Source organism: Vipera berus (genome assembly GCF_964194415.1).
Source record: "Vipera berus genome assembly, chromosome: 4".
NCBI lineage: Eukaryota > Metazoa > Chordata > Lepidosauria > Squamata > Viperidae > Vipera > Vipera berus.
The window spans coordinates 82,104,516-82,125,228 of NC_138206.1; the positions used below are offsets into that span (position 1 = coordinate 82,104,516).

The window sequence follows — 20,713 nt, forward strand, 5'->3', positions numbered from 1 at the left end:
AGTTTAAGCTTAAACTTTGCAACAAGAAGCTCATGGTCTGAGCCACAGTCCGCTCCTGGTCTTGTTTTTATTGACTGTATAGAGCTTCTCCATCTTTGGCTGCAGAGTACATAGTCAATCTGATTTCTGTGTTGACCGTCTGGTGATGTCCATGTGTAGAGCCGTCTCTTGGGTTGTTGGAAAAGGGTGTTTGCTATGACCATCGTATTCTCTTGACAAAATTCTATCAGCCTGTGCCCTGCTTCATTTTGTACTCCAAGGCCAAACTTGCCTGTTATTCCGGTTATCTTTTGGCTTCCTACTTTAGCATTCCAATCCCCCATGATGATAAAGACATCATTTTTTGGTGTTAGTTCTATAAGGTGCTGTAGGGCTTCATAGAACCGGTCAATTTCATCCTCTTCAGCACCGGTGGTTGGGGCATAGACTTGGACTACTGTGATATTGAATGGTTTGCCTTGGATTCGAACTGAGATCATTCTGTCATTTTGAGGATTGTATCCCAGTATTGCTTTTCCTACTCTTTTATTGACTATGAAGGCTACTCCATTTCTTCTGAGGGATTCTTGCCCGCAGTAGTATACCTGATGGTCATCTGAATTAAATTCACCCATTCCTGTCCATTTTAGTTCGCTGATACCTAAGATGTCGATGTTCAGTCTTGTCATCTCTTGTTTGACCCCGTCCAGCTTTCCTTGATTCATGGATCTTACATTCCAGGTTCCTATGGAGAAAAAATCTTTACAGCATCGGACTTTCCTTTCACTACCAGACATATCCACAGCTGAGCGTCCTTTCGGCTTTGGCCCAGTCGCTTCATTCTTTCTGGCGCTACTAGTACTAGCCCTCTGCTCTTCCCCAGTAGCATATTGGACGCCTTCCGACCTGAGGGGCTCATCTTCCAGCGTCATATCGTTTTGCCTTTTGGTACTGTCCATAGGGTTTTCATGGCAAAGATACTGGAGTGGGTTGCCATTTCCTTCTCCAGTGGATCACGTTTTGTCAGAACTCTCTGCTATGACCTGTCCGTCTTGGGTGGCCCTGCACGGCATAGCTCATAGCTTCATTGAATTACGCAAGCCCCTTCGCCACGACAAGGCAGTAATCCATGAAGGGGGTAGGGCTTTATAGAACCGGTCAATTTCATCCTCTTCATCACTGGTGGTTGGGGCATAGACCTGGACTACTGTGATATTGAATGGTTTGCTTTGGATTCGAACTGAGATCATTCTATCATTTTGAGGATTGTTTCCCAGTATTGCTTTTCCTATTGTTTTATTGACTATGAAGGATACTCCATTTCTTCTGAGGGATTCTTGCCCGCAGTAGTATACCTGATGGTCATCTGAATTAAATTCACCCATTCCTGTCCATTTTAGTTTGCTGATACCTAAGATGTGGATGTTCAGTCTTGTCATCTCGTTTGACCACGTCCAGCTTTCCTTGATTCATGGATCTTACATTCCAGGTTCCTATGGAGAAAAAAACCTTTACAGCATCGGACTTTTTTTTCACCACCAGACACATCCACAGCTGAGCGTCCTTTCGGCTTTGGCCCAGTCGCTTCATTCTTTCTGGCGCTACTAGTACTAGCCCTCTGCTCTTCCCCAGTAGCATATTGGACGCCTTCCGACCTGAGGGGCTCATCTTCCAGCGTCATTTCGTATTGCCTTTTGGTACTGTCCATAGGGTTTTCATGGCAAAGATACTGGAGTGGGTTGCCATTTCCTTCTCCAGTGGATCACGTTTTGTCAGAACTCTCTGCTATGATCTTTCTGTCTTGGGTGGCCCTGCATGGCATAGCTCATAGCTTCATTGAATTACGCAAGCCCCTTCGCCATGACAAGGCAGTAATCCATGAAGGGTTAGTTATTTGTAAATCAGCTGTTCGTGTTGCAATAAAGCTACATCAAAGTGCTATAGAGACAATGGGGTTCCCTGAAAGTTGAATACCATCTCTATGAACAAGGAAAAGATTCTCTGCCTCTTTTAAGAGAGTGGGTCCCTTACAAAACTGATCAGGAAACAGATCCCAAGTTGATTAGAACTACACTTTATTGAAATAGGCTATTGTAATAAAATTTTGCAAACCTAACTGCATTTTTTCTTCCCTTTTAACATCCCAAGAAGTCATAGAGGAATCAGTCTGAATTCCTTTCTAATGCTTTCCTTGTTTCCCAGGCTCTAAATAGTTTCTCCAAGGCATCTTCACTGCTACCTTCAGGCTCCAAGTAAGAATATTGCTGACATCCAGATGGATAAGATGACCAGAGCAAAATAAGAAGGACCCTTGTGTCTATTATGTCTAACATTCATAAATATATCCACAAAAGTCAGTATATCATGATTTCTTGAGGAAGTACAAGGAAAAAATCCCAATCAAAAAGACCAAAGCATTTATTGAAAAAGGAAGGTTTTTCATAATCTTCCTGAACACAAGAGGGTAATGTCAAAGAGAATATCAAACCTTATGCTTCCCACTACAGAGTGACTGCAAACTCAAGTACATAATTACTGACTAAAGTTACCCATTCAGATATAGAAGAACAGATCCCAACTTTTGTTATCCATTATCAAAGGTATCAAACGCTGACAAAAGATCTAACAAAAACAAGAAGGGTAATTCACCATCAATGTTTGTGTTCAACCAGAGCATCTAATTCTATTTCAACCCCATGGCTGAGTGTGAACTCAGTCTGGCATAGATATCTGTTTCCTGTAAGACCTAAAGAGCCAGGAAGGATGTGAAGTAATCAGTTCAAACCAGAAAGTTCTATCCACTTCCTTGAGTTCTATAAAATCAGAAGAATCCCAGATAATCACACAAGACCTTATTTGTGGACTGCAAATTGATTTCTAACTCAGAGCAAATCAGAGTGACATTATCTACAAAGAAATTAACAAATGTACTTGGTGTGCTGACAGGCACTATATCACATCCATCTTTCCCCCAAAGGGTCCAGATAACACTGAACAGACCTGGCAGCTGCGAATCTGTAGACACTATACGTGTGAAGAACTGAGACTTTGCTGTTCTTACTGCCAAACGATAGGCTTAAACACAGGTCACATCAGTCTTTGGTCACATTCATTCCTGCTAAGCACCACAAATGTGGTCATGTGACTGTGGGGTGTACGTCAAGGACTATCTGAATTGTACTGTCACAAACCACAACTCACACACTTACTTCTACAATTCTCTAAATACAAATTAACTATTTCTCCAATTTATGTAAGAAACTTGTCTTTTTCACCCAGAAACACTCAACCCTCTGCAATTTTATGTACAGTTAGAGAGCTAAAGAAATTCTCTTACTCATCTCTCCATTGTCCCATTCCAAGGGAGGAACTCTTCATCAATCCTTTCTAGCTCTTACCAGGACTTTCCAACAATATTTTGAAATAACATGACTACAAGATTTGATAATCTCTGAATCAAGTGATTAAAAGAGTGGGATCCAGAAGTGCATGGAGCAGACTTCCATGACCTGGTAGCTATAATAAGTGCAGGGGAAGAAATTGTTGTTGTTGTTTTTTTTAAAAAAACCTTTTAATCAAAAAAAGATTGCAGTTAGCTATCATGAAACTGGCTACCTTCTGCAAGTGAAGCTCTTCCCTTTGTAGACCACCAGGAATAGATCTAAATGTAACATATTTTCTAAAGTTCACTACCAAAACAATGTTTCTGAACTGTTCTCACAGAAAGCATACTGTCCAGACGAATATTCTCACCTGCTGTAAACAGAGGATCAATGTTCTTGCACTTTGAATTTTATTGTTGTGCCTTGTCCTGCTCAAAGTCTCTTTAATTATGTCTCCAAAGTCATTATATGCCTGTCAAATGGAAAAGAGGAACATAGCTTCTTAAATCAAGGAACAATGTCAAAGAAAACCTGGGAAATCAGAAGCCATTTTTTTTTAAAAAAAGGATGCCATTTAATTGACAGGTAGGAATAGGCAATATTAGAGATGCATAAAACATTTCAAATCTGAAATACACAAAACAAATTGTTCCTAGCTTAGCGGGAGGTCTGACCTTTCTGAGCTTGAGGTAGTTTTGAACTCAAAACTGGCTTGTTGCTTGTTGAGAACATTTGGTCTAAACAGTGTTGGAACATTTTCAATATGCCCAAAACTGCTGTCTCACATTTGAGGCAACGTGTAAGAACCCACTTCAATCTACATCTTAAGAAAACAGAACTCTTGGAAACGGTCTCTTCCAACAAGAATTTTTATTAAGAGAAATTGATAGTAGGCATGCTAGACAGGATCTGAGGGATCCCCCCACCATTCAATGTTTTAAAGTGTTCTCAAGCAGCCCCCCACCCCGCAGTTCTTCTGGGCGATTCAAACTGGCAGATTTCTAGGTGTGAACTCCAGGAAAAATAACATCAGTCCGGCTCCATTGGCACAATCATTCAATCCTCTCTTTACCCAGATCCTAGGTGTTGCATCTCCCCCCCCACCCTTTTTCCCTCACTGTCGGTAAAGAGGAGAGTTTCAGAGGGGCATAGGATGAAAGGCAGATGGCCACATTGTTATGGTTAGCAAACCTGAAGTGAATCAACAAAAGGTTACTTTGTAGTGAATACAGGAAGTGAAAGTAGTAAAACCCCCACGCATACTCCCCTCCCCCTTAGTAGTATGACGGAATCCAGGAAATAGTAAGAATTGGTTTTAAATCAGAGAAGATAGATAGAAATGAAATATAACTGGATTCTGACATCCTGCCCTCCTTAAAGAATACAAAACAGGTATAAAAGTTAGTCTAGCTTGTTAGGATACTCTGTACGAAACTTCTTTAACAGCTTCAGTGCTTTTACATGACGTTTATGGACCCATTCGTTTTGTGAGGAGAGGAGGTCTTGCCATGCTACTAGTTATTGAGTTGTCCCATGATATCTTCTAGAGTCTAGGATTTCCTTTATTTCGAAGTGTTGTTCTCCTTCGACCATGATTGGAGGTGGTGGTGGGGATTTTTCGCCATAATGGTGACTGTTGTTCTTTTTTCAGCAAACTGCAGTAAAAAATTGGGTGTATTTGTCAAAGATTTTTGGGTAATTCTAAATCTACTGTTACTGGGTTTATGATTCTTTTAATTGGAAAAGGTCCTATATATTTTGGTCCAAGTTTTTTATAGAGTTGTAAGGATTTTAGGTATTTTGTACACAAATATACCATTTCACCTATAATGAATGTTGTGGGTTCAATTCTTTTTTTATCTGCTTGTGCTTTATATGCTTGCCTAGCTTCGTCTAGGGCTTTTCTAACTATTGGCCAGGTGTTTTGTAATTGTTCAATCCATTCTTTCAGTGATGGGATTACTGGTTCGTTTGGGATTAGTTCTGGCATGGGGTTGAAACTTTGACCAGTAGCTATTTGAAAAGGAGTGTAACCTGTGCTGGAGTGGACTGCATTATTATAGGCAACTTCTGCGAAAGGGAGTATGTCCGTCCAATTCATTTGCTGGAAATTAATAAAGCATCTTAAATATTGCTCAAGTACGGAGTTAGATTTCTCTGATTGACCGTTCCCTTGAGGATGATAACTAGATGTCAGTCCCTGAGTGGTACCTAAAAGAGATAAAAATTCCTTCCAAAATGCCAGCATAAATTACACTCCCCTATCACATATGATGCATTGGAGTGCCCCATGCAATCTGTAAATATGCTGCACGAAAAGTTTCACTAAGGCTTTTGCGGTGGGAATCTTTTGGCAAGGGATAAAGTGCACCTGTTTGGAAAACAAGTCTGTGACCATCCAGATTACAGTATTCCCATTGCTTTCTGGTAATTCCACTATGAAATCCATGGCTATTTCCCTCCAGGGCGCTGAGGGATTTGCCACTGTTTGTAACAGTCTGGGCGATTTCCCTTGCAACCTCTTTGCAGTTACGCATGTTGGGCAGCTGGCAACTTTCTATGTCCTTTTTCATGGATGGCCACCAAAATTGCCTTTTAATTAAGTGTAATGTTTTTACAAATCCAAAATGCCCTGCTGATTTTGTGTCATGGCAAAGCTGCATGAATGTGATCTTCTAGGTGGTTGGTATATATAACTTTTCCCCCACCCAAGGCAGTCCGTCCTTCATTGTACACACGTGTCTATTTTTCTGGAACCATTCATATGTTTCCAAAGATTTTCGGAATTCAATTCTGGTTTGGCTACCCAGCTGTGGTTTTAACTTAGCTTGGGCTCTGGTAATTACTGGTGCTGCCAGTTGTGATTCCACCATAAGTGGTTTAGAATCGGTGTCTTGCATGCTGTTATATTGGGGCATGCGAGATAGTGCATCTGCCAGGAAGTTCTTTCCCCCAGCAAATGCTTGAGCGTAAAGTGGAATTGGTGAAAATGTTGGGACCAGCAGGCTTGCTTGGGATTGAGCTACCTGGGTGTTTTCAAGGCTTCCAGATTTTTGTGGTCTGCCAACACCTGAAAAGGGATTTTATTCCCTTCAAGGAACTGGCGCCACGTAATGACCAACATATCCCGTATGCCTCTTTCTCCCACATGGGCCAGCGCTGTTTCAGTGAGTTTCTTGGATGTATACGCGCAGGGTTGCAATACCCCTTCATCGTTTTCTTGTAATAGTACAGCCCCCACTACCACATCACTTGCATCCTCCTGTATTACGAAGGGCTTATCCCTATCTGGGTGTCCTGCAGAAAAGAGTCTCTTTAATCTCTCAAATGCCGCTTGGCATCCCATTGTCCATTTTAGTGACTGGCTAGGTTTTACTGAGGATACTCCCTTCATTTTTAATAAATTCGTGAGGTGCAGGGCTATCTGGGCAAATGAGGGGATGAATTGGCGGTAAAAGTTTGCGAAGCCCAGGAAACTTTGCAGTGGCTTTCTTGTGCGAGGTAGTGCCCATTCTAATACTGCTCTGACTTTCTCTGGGTCCATTTCAATGCCCTGTGGGGATATGCGATAACCCAGGTAGTCTATTCTTTCCTGGTGGAATTCGCATTTCGATAATTTGGCATGTAAGTGGGCAGCTCGCAGTTTCTTTAAAACCACTCTGACTAGGTTGACATGTTCCTCTTTTGTTTCGGTGAAGATAAGGATGTTGTCTAGATAAACCAGGACCCTCTTTAATAGGTGCCCCCTTAGTACCTTGTTGATTAATTGCATAAATACCGTGGGGGACCCTTGTAATACAAATGGCAAAACTTTGAATTGGTAACACCCCATTGGGCAATTAAATGCAGTTTTCCATTCATCCCCTTCCTTAATTCTAACGTGGTAATACGCTTCCCTTAGATCTAGTTTAGTAAAAAAAAAAATCCTTTCGAGAGGTGTGGTAACATGCCCTTCGTGAGGGGTAAAGGGTATAGGTTTCTTTCACAGATTGTGTTCAATAGGCGATAGTCAACGCATAAGCGTAAAGAGCTGTCCTTCTTCTCTCTAAAGAGGACTGGAGCGGCCACTTTAGGCTTCGCTGGCTCAATAAACCCCCTTTCTAGGTTTTTCTTTATGAATCTTTCCATTTCCTCATTCTCCTTTGGGCTCATGGAGTATAACCTGGGCTTTGGGAGTTTTGCCCTGGGTTTGAATTCTATGGCACAGTCCGTGGGTCGGTGTGTGTGGGGGGAGCTCATCCTCCCTCTCCTCGCTGAAAACTTCAGCAAGATCTCTGTATTCCTCTGGTATTTCAGGTAGACCATTTTCTTATCCCATGGATGCTTTTTCCGTTTTTAATTTTGATAGATCCCCTTGGGGTTTTAAGTCTTTAGGGTCCCCCTTTGGGAAATTGATTTCTGACATCCTCCAATTTACCCAGGGGTTCCATTTCTTTAACCATTCCATCCCTAGGATCATCGGGCATTCCATGGGTCACTACAAACTTTATGTCTTCCTCATGGTTCCCCAGAGATAGGTGGACTGGTAAAGTGGCTAGGGCACCTGGCAGCCCCCTTGCTATGGACCCATCTAACTGGCCAAATGAGATTGGTTGTTCTAGCCTTCTCAACGGAATGCCCAGATTCCCCACTAGTGTTGGGCTAATAAGGCAGTGGGTGCAACCAGTCTTTTAAGGTTTTCAACTTGACAGCTTCGGGCATGGAGGGAATTAATATAGTCACTGTCTTGAGGATGGGTGCGATGGGTCCACTTACCAGGAGTTCACCCTCCAACCTGTCATCTGAGGCATCCACTGGCCCTGCGGTATAGGCTGGAATTCGTTCCCCGCGTTGGGCAGAGGTTGGGGATTCCACAGCCTCTATCACTCTCATGGCGGATTCTTTTGGCTTTGCTGGGGATTTCCTGGATTTGCTGGGTTGTACTGGGGGGCTTTCAAGCGGCATTCTACGGCCCGATGACCCTCTCTCCTGCATTTGAAACAGTCCGTTGGCTTCTTGGCCATAGCCAGTGGCTTCGCTGGCTCGTGCTTCGGCTCAGGCGTTGAGTGGCTCCATTGTTTTCCTCGACAGTGCCTCTTCAGTAGGTCAATCTCTGCTTCCTCTGCCAGGACGTACCATTTGTTGAGTTGGTGTGGGTCCCCCTGGGGCAGGCAAGCGTCATACAGGTCGTAATTTAGGCCGTCTTTGAATTTGCTAAGAAGGATGTCTTCCAGCCAGTTCAGCTTGCTGGCAATAGACCGGAATTCTTGCGTATATTCAGCTACCGGGCGTCTGCCTTGCCTCACCATTTTGATTCTTTCGCAGGCTTTGCAATCGGCCAGGGGGTCCTCAAATCGCCTTCTCAGAGAGGACATGAAACAGTTGAAGTCGTTGAGCTCTGGGGCATCAGAGTCATGCAAATTCACCACCCAATCTGGGGCCGCTCTGTCCAGAGCAGATTGCACGATCCAGATATGGGCTTTGTCACTAGGGATGTGCTGGCTGTATTCTTCCATGTAGTTGAGGACTTGAGTTAGGAAAAACCCCAAGCATGTCGGCTCCCCCTTGAATTTTGCATCCAGCGGCAGGAGTCTTTGAATGGATCAGTGCCTTCGTCGTTGGTGGTAGTGTCTTCCATCCGGATCACCATCTGCGGGTCGGCGGGGAGTGGGGGCTGCTGAAGTGGTCACTACTGGATCAGTGGATGTCCCCAGGACTGCAGGTTCCAATTCCCCCTCAGTGTCTCTCCAACTGCAGCTCCAGGTGCTGGTGCGGCCGTGGGGCTTAGAATTCTCCTCACCTAGGAAGCCAAGGGCTCTTTTCATCAGCTTGATAACTTTCTCTAGAATCCAGTTCATGTGCTGTGCCCAACTTCCTTCCTCTTCGCTTACGTGCAGGGATTTCTCTATCTGCTGCTTCCATTATGGTTGGTTGGGCCCCCGTCTCAGGGTCACCTTTCTTGATTTCTTTTCCCACTCGCTTTTCTTTCCAACACCCATTGACCACTGAGGTTTGTGGTTATGCATCTCCACCACCTCTTCTCCTGAGGAGTATGACAATTCAGATCCCGACAGCTGGCAGGTTTTCAGTTGGGGAAAAGGCTCCCTCTCCATGAGGGTTTCTCCCTTCTCTGCCTCGTCTGACATTGTATTTTTTGCAAAGTCCTCCGGCAAGATTCTCCCTTCCAGGTTTACTATTATTGCAGATCCTGTCTAATGTAAGGAACCACTTCAATCTACATCTTAAGAAAACAGAACTCTTGGAAACGGTCTCTTCCAACAGGAATTTTTATTAAGAGAAATTGATAGTAAGCATGCTAGACAGGATCTGAGAGATTCCCCCCACCATTCAGTGTTTTAAAGTGTTCCCAAGCAGCCCCCCCACCCCACAGTTCTTCCAGGCGATTCAAACCGGCAGATTTTTAGGTGTGAACTCCAGGAAAAATAACATCAGTCCGGCTTTGTCGGCACAATCATTCAATCCTCTCTTTACCCAGATCCCAGGTGTTGCATTCCCCCCCTTTTCCCCTCACTGTTGGTAAAGAGGAGTTTCAGAGGGGCATAGGATGAAAGGCAGAAGGCCACACTGTTATGGTTAGCAAACCCGAAGTGAATCAACAAAAGGTTACTTTGTAGTGAATAGAGGAAATGAAAGTAGTAAAAACCCCATGCATACCCCCCTCCCCCTTAGTAGTATGACAGATTCCAGGAGATAGTAAGAATTGGTTTTAAATCAAAGAAGATAGATAGAAATGAAATATAACTAGATTCTGACATAATGTTTCAGGCATGTAATGTTCTGCATACTATAAATATTTACAGCACAATCTACCCTATGACTGGACAAGTAGACAGCAATGTCCAAATTCATGTCTACAATTTGGATAATCAACATTTTGCACCCATATTGTTGGATTTTAATTTTCTTCAGTCCTTGAAAGCACAATTATGGAGCTAGAAGTTGTAGTTCAAAACATATGGAGGGCATATAGTTGTCTACTCCTGATTTACAGCCTTCCTACCTTAGGTTATTTGTCACATAACTTTATTCTATTTATGAAATAGCTAATTTGTTTAATTCAAAATCAGATTCAATTAATTTTACTGGAATACATTGCCAATAAAATATGCTTAGAATCATATTTAAAGCAACACAAAACCCACAGAAGAGCAAAGAAGGAAAGGCTGACAATGTTTGGATGATCACATAAAGATTAAAAAAATATTCCACTCAATACTATTGTACTAAAGATCTACAAATCTTCAGTAGAAGTCATGATGCGTGAACCGGTGCTATCAACACACAAAGGACAGAGTTATATAATTTGCATCATTTACATCAGAGTTCCCCAACCTTTCTGGCTTTCTGGACCACACGTGGCCAGCAAGCATTCATGTGCAGCTCCATTTGTGCGAATTGCATGCACATGCGCCTGTCGCTCGCGCAAATGGAGTGTGTCTGCATATGCTCACCCATTGTTCACACAAGGGTATGTGTGCGTGCTCAAACACCATTTCCACAGCCCGGTTGCACTGCCCAGACGTTGGGGACCTCTCATTTACATGACACCATTGTAGCACGCATGATGTCACTTTTTCCTTTCCCCCCCGCCCCCACCCATTGTACCAATAAATATGTTTCCCTTTTCAAGCATTCATATTGGATATAAGGAGTATGCTTCCCTTCAAAAATAACAGGTTTATAGGCTTTCATATACCAAAGGTTTTCTATAACACAGTGTGCATGTGTTACTTCACAGGTATGTGTCAGGACCCCTCAAATAGATTTGCCTTCCGTTTATTGCTTACAGTATGTCTATGTATTCTTTTGGGGGGCCTGCCATTCTGTTGGGAGGGGGCTGATTGGTTGGAGGAATGTATTTGCCTTGCTCTGCTTTGCCCTCCCTCCATGTGAAAGGAATGTGGCTTGAAAACATGTGTCTTATCTCCAGATGATGGAGCCTGGGACAGTTGGGAAACAAAACTGAGACCTTGAAAAGGGCGCTAAAGCACTAGGTTCTCAAAACAACCTAGTACCTATAGATTGGCTGGATTTCAAATGGACAGTTGGACATTGGATGGAGGAGACCTGAATGGGTTTTTTGATGTAACCTTTTGCACGCAAAGTCTTCAGATTGCTTTGCCTTCCTGCTATCACTAACTCCAATAAAAGTTCCTTTTGAAACAATGCCTGTTTCAAAGAGTTCTGCTTCCTTCAGAGATCTAGTTGAGACAGGTCCTTACATAAAGCAAGGTCTGCAATAATGCCCAACCTGGGCAGGTATGTGCCCTACCATGGGGGGCCATGCACAATATGTCTCTAAATGGCAGCAAGAATGGAGAAGCCAGGACCGAGGATTGGAGTGAGTCGGCTACTCAGGCCTGCCCCAAAGAAGGCACCTCAGGTTGGCTGGAGGAAGCCGCTGCCCTGGAAGACTCCATGAAACCGAGATGGTCGCTTGGTGTCGGGAAGAAAAGACTGGGAAGAAAGAGCCCAAAGGGTAGCCTTCACCTGGAGAGGCCGGAAAAAGACTCAGAAAAAAATGTTGAAGCTGCTTTCCGATGATGAAGAGATGGACAAGTAGTCGGACCAGATGGAGGGGATCCTAAAGCAAGTCATGCAGTACATGGTGGAAGCATGCGAGGACCTAAAGCTAAATCCCTGGGGTGCCCAGAAAAGGAATGACTGGGGAAATTGAGCGCAGAGGAGAAACCACAATTATTGCAATGATGGGGGAGGCAATGGGCTCAAAGGAGATGGTGACAGCTACCCTGATGATTCAGCAGCAAGGAGTCCCCCTGGAGAGCCCAGACCCATGACAGCCCAGAGATAAGACTCCTCCGAACGAGCCAAAACTGATTCCACTGCGAGTGAAGTTTAATGGGGACCCCCAACAGTTGGGGTTCTTCCTGGCTCACATTCTCACATACATGCAAGTGTATGGGAGGACCCTGACCAATGATGCAGCCAAGATTAGAGTCATCACCCCAGCCCTGGAAGGGGCTGCGGCCAGATAGATCACCCTACACAACTGCAATGCTCCTGAGCTCTGGAACTTTATCTGATTCATGACAACACTGAAGCGCTGGTTTGAAGATTGCTTGGTAGACCGGAAGGCCTGAGATCGCATACAAATGGTAAGACAAGGGCGTCGACCAGTGGCCAAGTATATGGAAGAGTTCCACAACATAGCATGCCGCCTCAACTGGCCCGAAGACATCCTGTTAAGCTGTTTCCAAGACGGATTAAATGACGATCTATACAACGCATGCTTGTACGATTGGTGCATCCTGGTCAAAGTAGTGGAAATTGATCAGACCCGGAACCAGTACCACACTGGAAAACCAGGAAAATGAAGTCGATCCGAAAGAAGGGGAGAAGCAAGTAAACCCTCCCCAAACCAGCTGTGATCAACCGCCTGCTTCAAGTGTGTCAAGGAATGCAATCAGGCTATAGAATGCCGCAACAAAGCTCCAGCCAAGAAAATGGATCACCACTCCGGAAGAAAGCCAAGCAAGCCTGCTTAACACTCAAAAGACACAGCCCTGAAAACCACCGAGGTTGTGGAGCTCCCCCAAACTCCAAAGGTGGAGGGTAGAGCTCCGACCCCACCAGGTGACAATCAGGGATGTCAGAGAGTGACTACGATCACAATTCCTTGGTAAGTGGGCCAATCGGCCCCATAACCATGCCCATAGAACTATCAGTTTCACGCACGGGCAGGAAAATGCCCTCACAGCATGGTTGGACTCAGGAAACACCCAATGCCTAATAAGCCCAAACCTAGTCAGGAAACTAGGGGTTCCCCTAAGGAGATTCAAAGACCCAATTGCTTTTTGCCAGCTTGATGGGTCAGTGGCAGGGGGCATCCTGGAAAGCTTTGCCACCTAGCCCCTAGGACTAATCATGGGAGGCCACTCAGAGACTTTAGCCTTCATCATGGCTCCCAGCATGGAATGGCTTCTGGTTTTGGGACTGACCTGGTTAAAGAAGTGGAACCCCCTAATCGTTTGGAGAGAGGAGCTATTGAAGTTCCCAAAAAAAGAGAATCCCTCCCCAGGGCATGCATGATTGTAAAGTAGAGGACTCAAAGCAAGAGTTGGCGTTGGCGCTGAGTAAGCAAGAGATGTAGAGCATTCCAAGAGAATACCGTGATCTGGCCAAGGTTTTCAGTGAGAAGAGGTCGGATGAGCTTCCCCCTCACCGACCTACAAACTGTACAATTGAGATCATTCCAGGGGCTAAGGTACCAATACCAAAGTTATATTTTATGACCCCCAGGGAGTTAGATGAGCTACGAAAGTTTATCAACAAAAACTTAGCCAGCGGTTTTATTCAACTGGCCAGACCCCAGGTGGCAGCCCCAGTTCTATTTCAGGAGAAAAAGGATGGGTCTCTTCGCCTATGCATTGATTATAGATGTTTGAATGTAATGTCAATGGAGAATATGTATCCCTTGCCCCTCATGAGAGACATGCTGGCTCACCTGTCGAAAGGGAAAAAAATTTCAAAGTTACACCTGCGGGACGCTTACTATCATATCAAAATCAAGGAAGGGGATGAATGGAAAACTGCTTTCAACTGTCCCCTGGGGTATTTCCAGTTCAAGGTGCTCCCCTTTGGACTACAGGGGGCACCAGCGGTGTTCATACAATTGATTGATGAAGTCCTCCATGGTCACCTGTATAAGGGGGTTTTGGTGTATTTGGATATCTTGAACTACACCAAGACCAAGGCAGAGTATGTGAAGCTGGTTAGAGCAGTCTTAAACAAACTCTGCTCTGCCAAACTATATGCCAAAGTCTCAAAGTATGAATTTCCTAAGGACAGAATTGAATATTTGGACTACCGCATTTTGCATGTGGTGGAGATGGAGTCAGAGAAGGTGTGGGCTGTCCTGGATTGGGCCCCTCCCCGCACCAGGAAAGACTTACAAAGTTTTCTGGGATTTGCCAACTTTTACAGACAATTTATCCCCTCATTTGCACAGATTGTGTTCCCCATTACAAATCTGTTGAAAACTAAGAGAAAGTAAACTGAAGCCTAGCCAGCCATTAAAATGGACCTCAGAATGTTAAGCCGCATTTGAACAACTTAAAGAGACTTTTTCTGCAAAGCCGGTGCTGAAGCACCCAGACCCAGAAAAATGTTTGTGATTCAAGCTGATGCTAGTGATGTAGCTGTAGGTGTGGTACTTCTTCAGAAGAACCAAGAGGGTCAGTTGCAGCCCTGCACTTACCATATTTTCCGGCGTACAAGATGACTTTTTAACCCATGAAAATCTTCTCAAAAGTCGGGGGTCGTCTTATACGCCCAGTCATCTTATATGCCGGAAAATACGGTACACATCCAAAAAAATTAAATGAGACTGAACAATGGTGGGCTGCTTGGGAGAAGGAAGCTTATGTGGTGCGATGGGTCCTCCTAACTTGGAGGCATTTTTTAGAAGGGAGTAAAATCGCTTTTCAGGTCTGGACTGATCATAAAAATCTCGAAGTGCTAAAAACCCCTAGGAAGCTGTCCCCAAACAGGCCCACTGGGCCCAGCACTTCCACCAATTTGCCCGGGGGGGGGGATTTCTAGCAGATGCTTTGTCGAGAATGCTACAATATAACATTACAAAATCTCTATTTTTGCCACACCAGTTGGCGGCCCTGGTCACGATAAGAGCACAGACTAAGAGCTCTCTGCTGATTGATAACAAAGTGGTTGGGGAGTTCAAAAAGGCGCTAGAGAACAATGAGTGATTTCAAGCCCAAAGAAACCTATGTACAGTGCAAGACAATCTTACCTGGGTCTGTGAACCAGAGACTAAAGATCATACAGGTCTGCCTTTACTCAAAGTTAGCGGGTCACTTTGGGTTTGTGAAAACTCTCCACTTACTTAAAAGACAATTTCGGTGCCCTTCCTTAAAAAAGGACATTGAAAGTTATGTAACTAGTTGCCATACCTATGCAGCGGCTAAACGAAGGCAAGGGAAAACGCCAGGTCTCCTACAGGTGGTGATGAGCCCTTCAGCACCCTGGAGAGAGATTTCTATGAACTTTATTGTAGAGCTCCCCAAAAGTGCGGGTAACACTGTCATTTGGTCATTACTGATTTGTTCTCCAAACAGGCCCATTTTATCCCATGTCAGAAGATCCCGACTGCAAAAACTTTGGCTAAATTGGTTGTGCAGCATATCTATCGACTACCTAGGGCCCCACGATATTATATATCAGATGGGGTGTCCAATTCACTTCTAAGTTCTGGAAAGCCTTTCTGGATCTTCTGGATTCTAATCAAGGACTGTCATCTAGTCATCATCCTCAAATGGAGGGACAGAATGAACAAACTCTGTTCTAGAACAATACCTTAGATGTTTTATTAATTATCAACAAGATAACTGGACTGATTTGTCACCATTTGCTGAAGTGGCCTATAACAATGTGGTGCACTCCAGCACCGGTTTCACTCCCTTCCAAGTGGCTAATGGAGTTTCCTCCCTATGCCTGAATCACCTGCTAATGAACCTGCCATTCCTTCCCTCAAGGAGTGGGTACACCAGTTGCAGAACATTTGGCCTGTTGTTAGAAAAGCTCTGGACGAAGCCAGGGAAGCATATAAGGCTCAGGCAGATAAAAAACAGATGCAGCCTAAATGGATGCAGGTCCTTACAGTATGGTTGCAATACATATAAACTTTATCAGAAATTGCAAGATTTCTTTCCATGCAGGTTTCTTTTTGAGTGAAATAACAAGTGTTTATGAATAAAATAAACATTTTTCCAGTTATCAAATTGATCCCTCATAAAATCTGTAGTCATCTGTTTATATTGTGACCCATGCATCAATTGAATAACATTCATGTATTTACCAAAAAATCAGAGGTTAATTTTATAGTGCTTGGTAGACATCAAGGGGAATATGCCATTACCTTCATATAATGCTTATAGATTTCAGCAGCAGCTGTTATGTCAACAACATTACAGATGATCAATTTGCAATAAGCTGCAAGGAGGCATCGCTTTAAATGTAAAGCATCTAGCTTCTGACTTTCCTTTACTTTTGTATCACTTTCTTTCAAATCTGTAGAGAGGAGTTTGGTTAGGTTTCATTCTAAAATGATAGTGAATGATGTATTTAAAAAACAACAGATGCTCAAGTATTTCATCATTTTTCTAAACCATCATAATCACATCACCTTAAATATACTTCCAACAGAAGTGAATATATTAGCTGTGGGTTGAACTGTGGAGTCCTTAGTATCCTGTGAGCTTGATGGTTTGTTTGCAAATTGCATCAGTGTGCACAGATGTTATCTAGTCAGGTAATGAAATTTCTGTAAGTGAATAACCAAGCTCAGAAAGCATGAAAAATTCCACACTTATAAGTATTTTTCTGCTTTTTAGATAAAAGGTTTTTCTTTGCAGACATCATAGTGTTAGTTCTTCACTTGCTATTAGAAGTAGTCCTCAAATAACTTCAATTGGGACTGGAATTTCATTTCTTTATGTGATGAGTCATCACGTGACCAGGCTTGATTTGACAACCATTTTACTGTGGTTGTTAAGCAAATGACCATGATTAAGCAAATCACATGGTCATTAAGAGAATCTGCCCTCCTCAACTGATTTTGCTTGTTGGAAGCTGGCTGGAAAGATCACAAATTGCAATCATGTGACTGCAAGATGCTGCAACCATCCTAAATGAACAAGTATAATGTTTTTGATTCATCTGTTTAATTATGTTTTCTTCATCTAGTCTTAGGACATTTTAGATCATATTTATGCAGAAATATTACAGTTTCAAAAGGATTCACAAACTTTTATGCATTACTTTAACTATCTATCTCGCTCTGCTTATCCTGAATGATGGAATACAAAGTGAAAGAAGCAAGTATCAGCAGCAAAATGCATTTCCTGAAAAATATTGCTGACCTTTGGTTGCTTCATCTTCCTCTCCAAAAATATGATCTCGAATAAATAAGAGCATTTTTGTCTGAAGAGATGTACTGGGAAAGTATTCCAGTAATCCAGCAGCACCATTACTGCTTGAATCCTGATGATTTAGAATTAACAGCAGATCACACAGTATCATAAAAGCCTATAGGTACAAACAACAAAAATGATTTAGACATTTTTTAAAAAATTATATTTTTATAATTTCATTATATTATTTTGCCTTCCTTTTTCAATTAACATGCAAAGTGAACTACCGTATATACTTGAGTATAAGCTGAATTTTTCAGCCCACTTTTTGGGCTGAAAAATTCCACTTCGGCTTATACTCCAGTCAACAAAAAAACTTACCGAGGACTTGTGCGCGGCCGAGGCTTTGGTGCTTCCGGGATCGCGCGCACCTCTCCCAAGCCACCGCCGTCCGAGACCTGCCGAAGTTTGGGGAGGTTTGGGGAGGTGCGCGCGCACCTCCCCAAACCTCCCCAAACGTCGGCAGGTCTCCGTTCCTCCGCGCCCTGCCTGCCTGCTTCTTTCCGCAGCGGAAAGAAGCAGGCAGGCAGGGCGCGGAGGAACGGAGACCTGCCGACGTTTGGGGAGGTTTGGGCGCCTCCCCAAACCTCCCCAAACGTCGGCAGGTCTCCGTTCCTCCTGCCGACGTTTGGGGAGGTTTGGGCGCCTCCCCAAACCTCCCCAAACGTCGGCAGGTCTCCGTTCCTCCTGCCGACGTTTGGGGAGGTTTGGGCGCCTCCCCAAACCTCCCCAGGTCTCCGTTCCTCCGCGCAGACCTGCCGACGTTTGGGGAGGTTTGGGCGCCTCCCCAAACCTCGGCAGGTCTCCGTTCCTCCTGCCGACGTTTGGGGAGGTTTGGGCGCCTCCCCAAACCTCCCCAGGTCTCCGTTCCTCCGCGCAGACCTGCCGACGTTTGGGGAGGTTTGGGCGCCTCCCCAAACCTCCCCAGGTCTCCGTTCCTCCGCGCAGACCTGCCGACGTTTGGGGAGGTTTGGGCGCCTCCCCAAACCTCCCCAAACGTCGCGCAGACCTGCCGACGTTTGGGGAGGCGCCCAAACCTCCCCAAACGTCGGCAGGTCTGTGCGGAGGAACGGAGACCTGGGGAGGTTTGGGGAGGTGCCCAAACCTCCCCAAACGTCGGCAGGAGGAACGGAGACCTGCCGACGTTTGGGGAGGTTTGGGGAGGCGCCCAAACCTCCCCAAACGTCGGCAGGTCTGCGCGGAGGAACGGAGACCTGGGGAGGTTTGGGGAGGCGCCCAAACCTCCCCAAACATCGGCAGGTCTGCGCGGAGGAACGGAGACCTGGGGAGGTTTGGGGAGGTGCCCAAACCTCCCCAAACGTCGGCAGGAGGAACGGAGACCTGGGGAGGTTTGGGGAGGTGCCCAAACCTCCCCAAACGTCAGCAGGAGGAACGGAGACCTGCCGACGTTTGGGGAGGTTTGGGGAGGCGCCCAAACCTCCCCAAACATCGGCAGGTCTGCGCGGAGGAACGGAGACCTGGGGAGGTTTGGGGAGGCGCCCAAACCTCCCCAAACGTCGGCAGGAGGAACGGAGACCTGCCGACGTTTGGGGAGGTTTGGGGAGGCGCCCAAACCTCCCCAAACGTCGGCAGGTCTGCGCGGAGGAACGGAGACCTGCCGACGTTTGGGGAGGTTTGGGGAGGTGCGCGCGCACCTCCCCAAACCTCCCCAAACGTCGGCAGGTCTCCGGACGGCGGCGGCTTGGGAGAGGTGCGCGCGATCCTGGAAGCACCGAAGCCTCGGCCGCGCGCAAGTCCTCGGTAAGCTCCGGGCGGTCACTTGCTTCGCGTCTCCTGAGGGAAGGGGGGGCGACTGGAGCTGGCGTGTTTCCTCGCCTGCTGGGCACCGCGATTTGCCCGGGGAACGCGCGGGCCCCGAATGGCAGCGTGGAGCGAGGAAGCGGACAGCCAGGGCTTCCCCGAGAGCCGGGGCCACACAGGGTATTCCTGTGTATTCAGGCTTGCAAAATGGCGGATCGAGCCTCTGCTGGCGGCAGAGGCTTGCAGAGCGCGGATCCAGCCTCCGCCGGCGGCGGAGGCTTGCAGAGCACGGATCCAGCCTCCGCCGGCGGCGGAGGCTTGCAGAACGGCGGATCGGCTTATACTCGAGTCAACACTTTTCCCAGTTTTTGGGGGTGAAATTGGGGGTCTCGGCTTATACTCGAGTCGGCTTATACTCAAGTATATACGGTAATTCTAAACCGAAATTGAAATTGAAATTATAGGGATCACTGTTTTTTTACGCAATGCATATTATTTGTATAAATATATATTAAACTTACTAAACATTTGCATAAATAATATCTATAATCAAAGACAATGAGTACTCTAATCAAAATACATATCATAGAACTTTGTATAAAGATGCTGCTGTTTAAAAAAGTACTGATATTTCCTACAATTCTTCACTTCATAACCACCATTATGGTTTTTCCGTTAAAAGCAAGAATTTAGGAGAGGCTTTAAAACCCAATGAATTAATGGTTCAGCCCAACAATTACAAAACAGTTGAGCTTTGTGGATATGAGATCTCCTTAGAGGTTTCATAAAGTTCTTTGGGAATAATGACCTATTCAGAAATTATTGTCCTCCTGAGTAGACCTGTATTCTTATTTAAATTATGGACATATCAGTTGCACTAGAGACAGAGATTTTGCAAAACTCCATCTGTCGTCTTGATGTTCCTAGCTCAGCCAACTCAAATTATCTTTAACCCTCAGACTGACTTCTTAGATTATGACTTGATTTGTTATCTTTGTATGCATTTTTAGTGCCTTTTGGATTATCTCCTAATCATCTGGCTTTTTCTACATTAGTTTTTGCTGCTGAATTATCTGGTTGAATATTGATTCTAAGATAAATTATATCCCATCCAAACTATGCTAAGCCCTCTGGGCTGATATGGGACATCTTCCCAGTTTTCGAAAGACTTAATATAGATTGAGATATCCCAAAACTAGGAGTGGAGACATTGTTCTTTAGGTATGCAAACTTAACCATGTCATTAAATCAGGGAATGCTACAAATTTTAAAAGAAACCACAATTACCTTTTCACATAACTCTTTATTATAGTGGCTAAGGTAGCTTGTGCAAATACTGCAGTATTGCCTCAAATGTATCCTCAAAAGAAATTTATTTTCCTTTAAAAAACAGAAATCAGAAGAATAATTTTTAAGTTGTTGTTGTTAAGTATTATTGTTATTATTATTATACTCTCACCATATTAGATGGGATGAATTTAGGAAAGGCTTAAGTTTTTGTCATGCAGATGGTAACTTTTACCTGCATGAAACCTCATCGTTATGACAAAACATGATGAGAAGTGCTAACCAAAACCATCAACTAAATATCAGGATGCCAAATTAGTTTGCCAAAGGAGAACTGAAGCAATGACTGTTGTG

General features: G+C 44.6%; 1 protein-coding gene across 3 annotated transcripts in view; it reads right to left on the reverse strand.

Moving 5' to 3' along the window:
* LOC308667670 (cohesin subunit SA-2-like) overlaps positions 1 to 20,713 on the reverse strand; it is a 131,119-nt gene that overhangs the window by 13,516 nt on the left and 96,890 nt on the right. For 2 of the 3 annotated variants that reach the window (XM_081327062.1, XM_081327061.1), the window contains 4 exons: positions 20,360 to 20,452; positions 17,261 to 17,426; positions 16,258 to 16,409; positions 3,733 to 3,834 (listed from right to left, as the gene is read on the reverse strand). In XM_081327062.1, coding sequence (XP_081183188.1) covers positions 3,733 to 3,834; positions 16,258 to 16,409; positions 17,261 to 17,426; positions 20,360 to 20,452 — 513 coding nt within the window. The remainder of the gene's footprint in view (positions 1 to 3,732; positions 3,835 to 16,257; positions 16,410 to 17,260; positions 17,427 to 20,359; positions 20,453 to 20,713) is intronic. The other variant, XM_081327063.1, reaches the window with a different exon arrangement.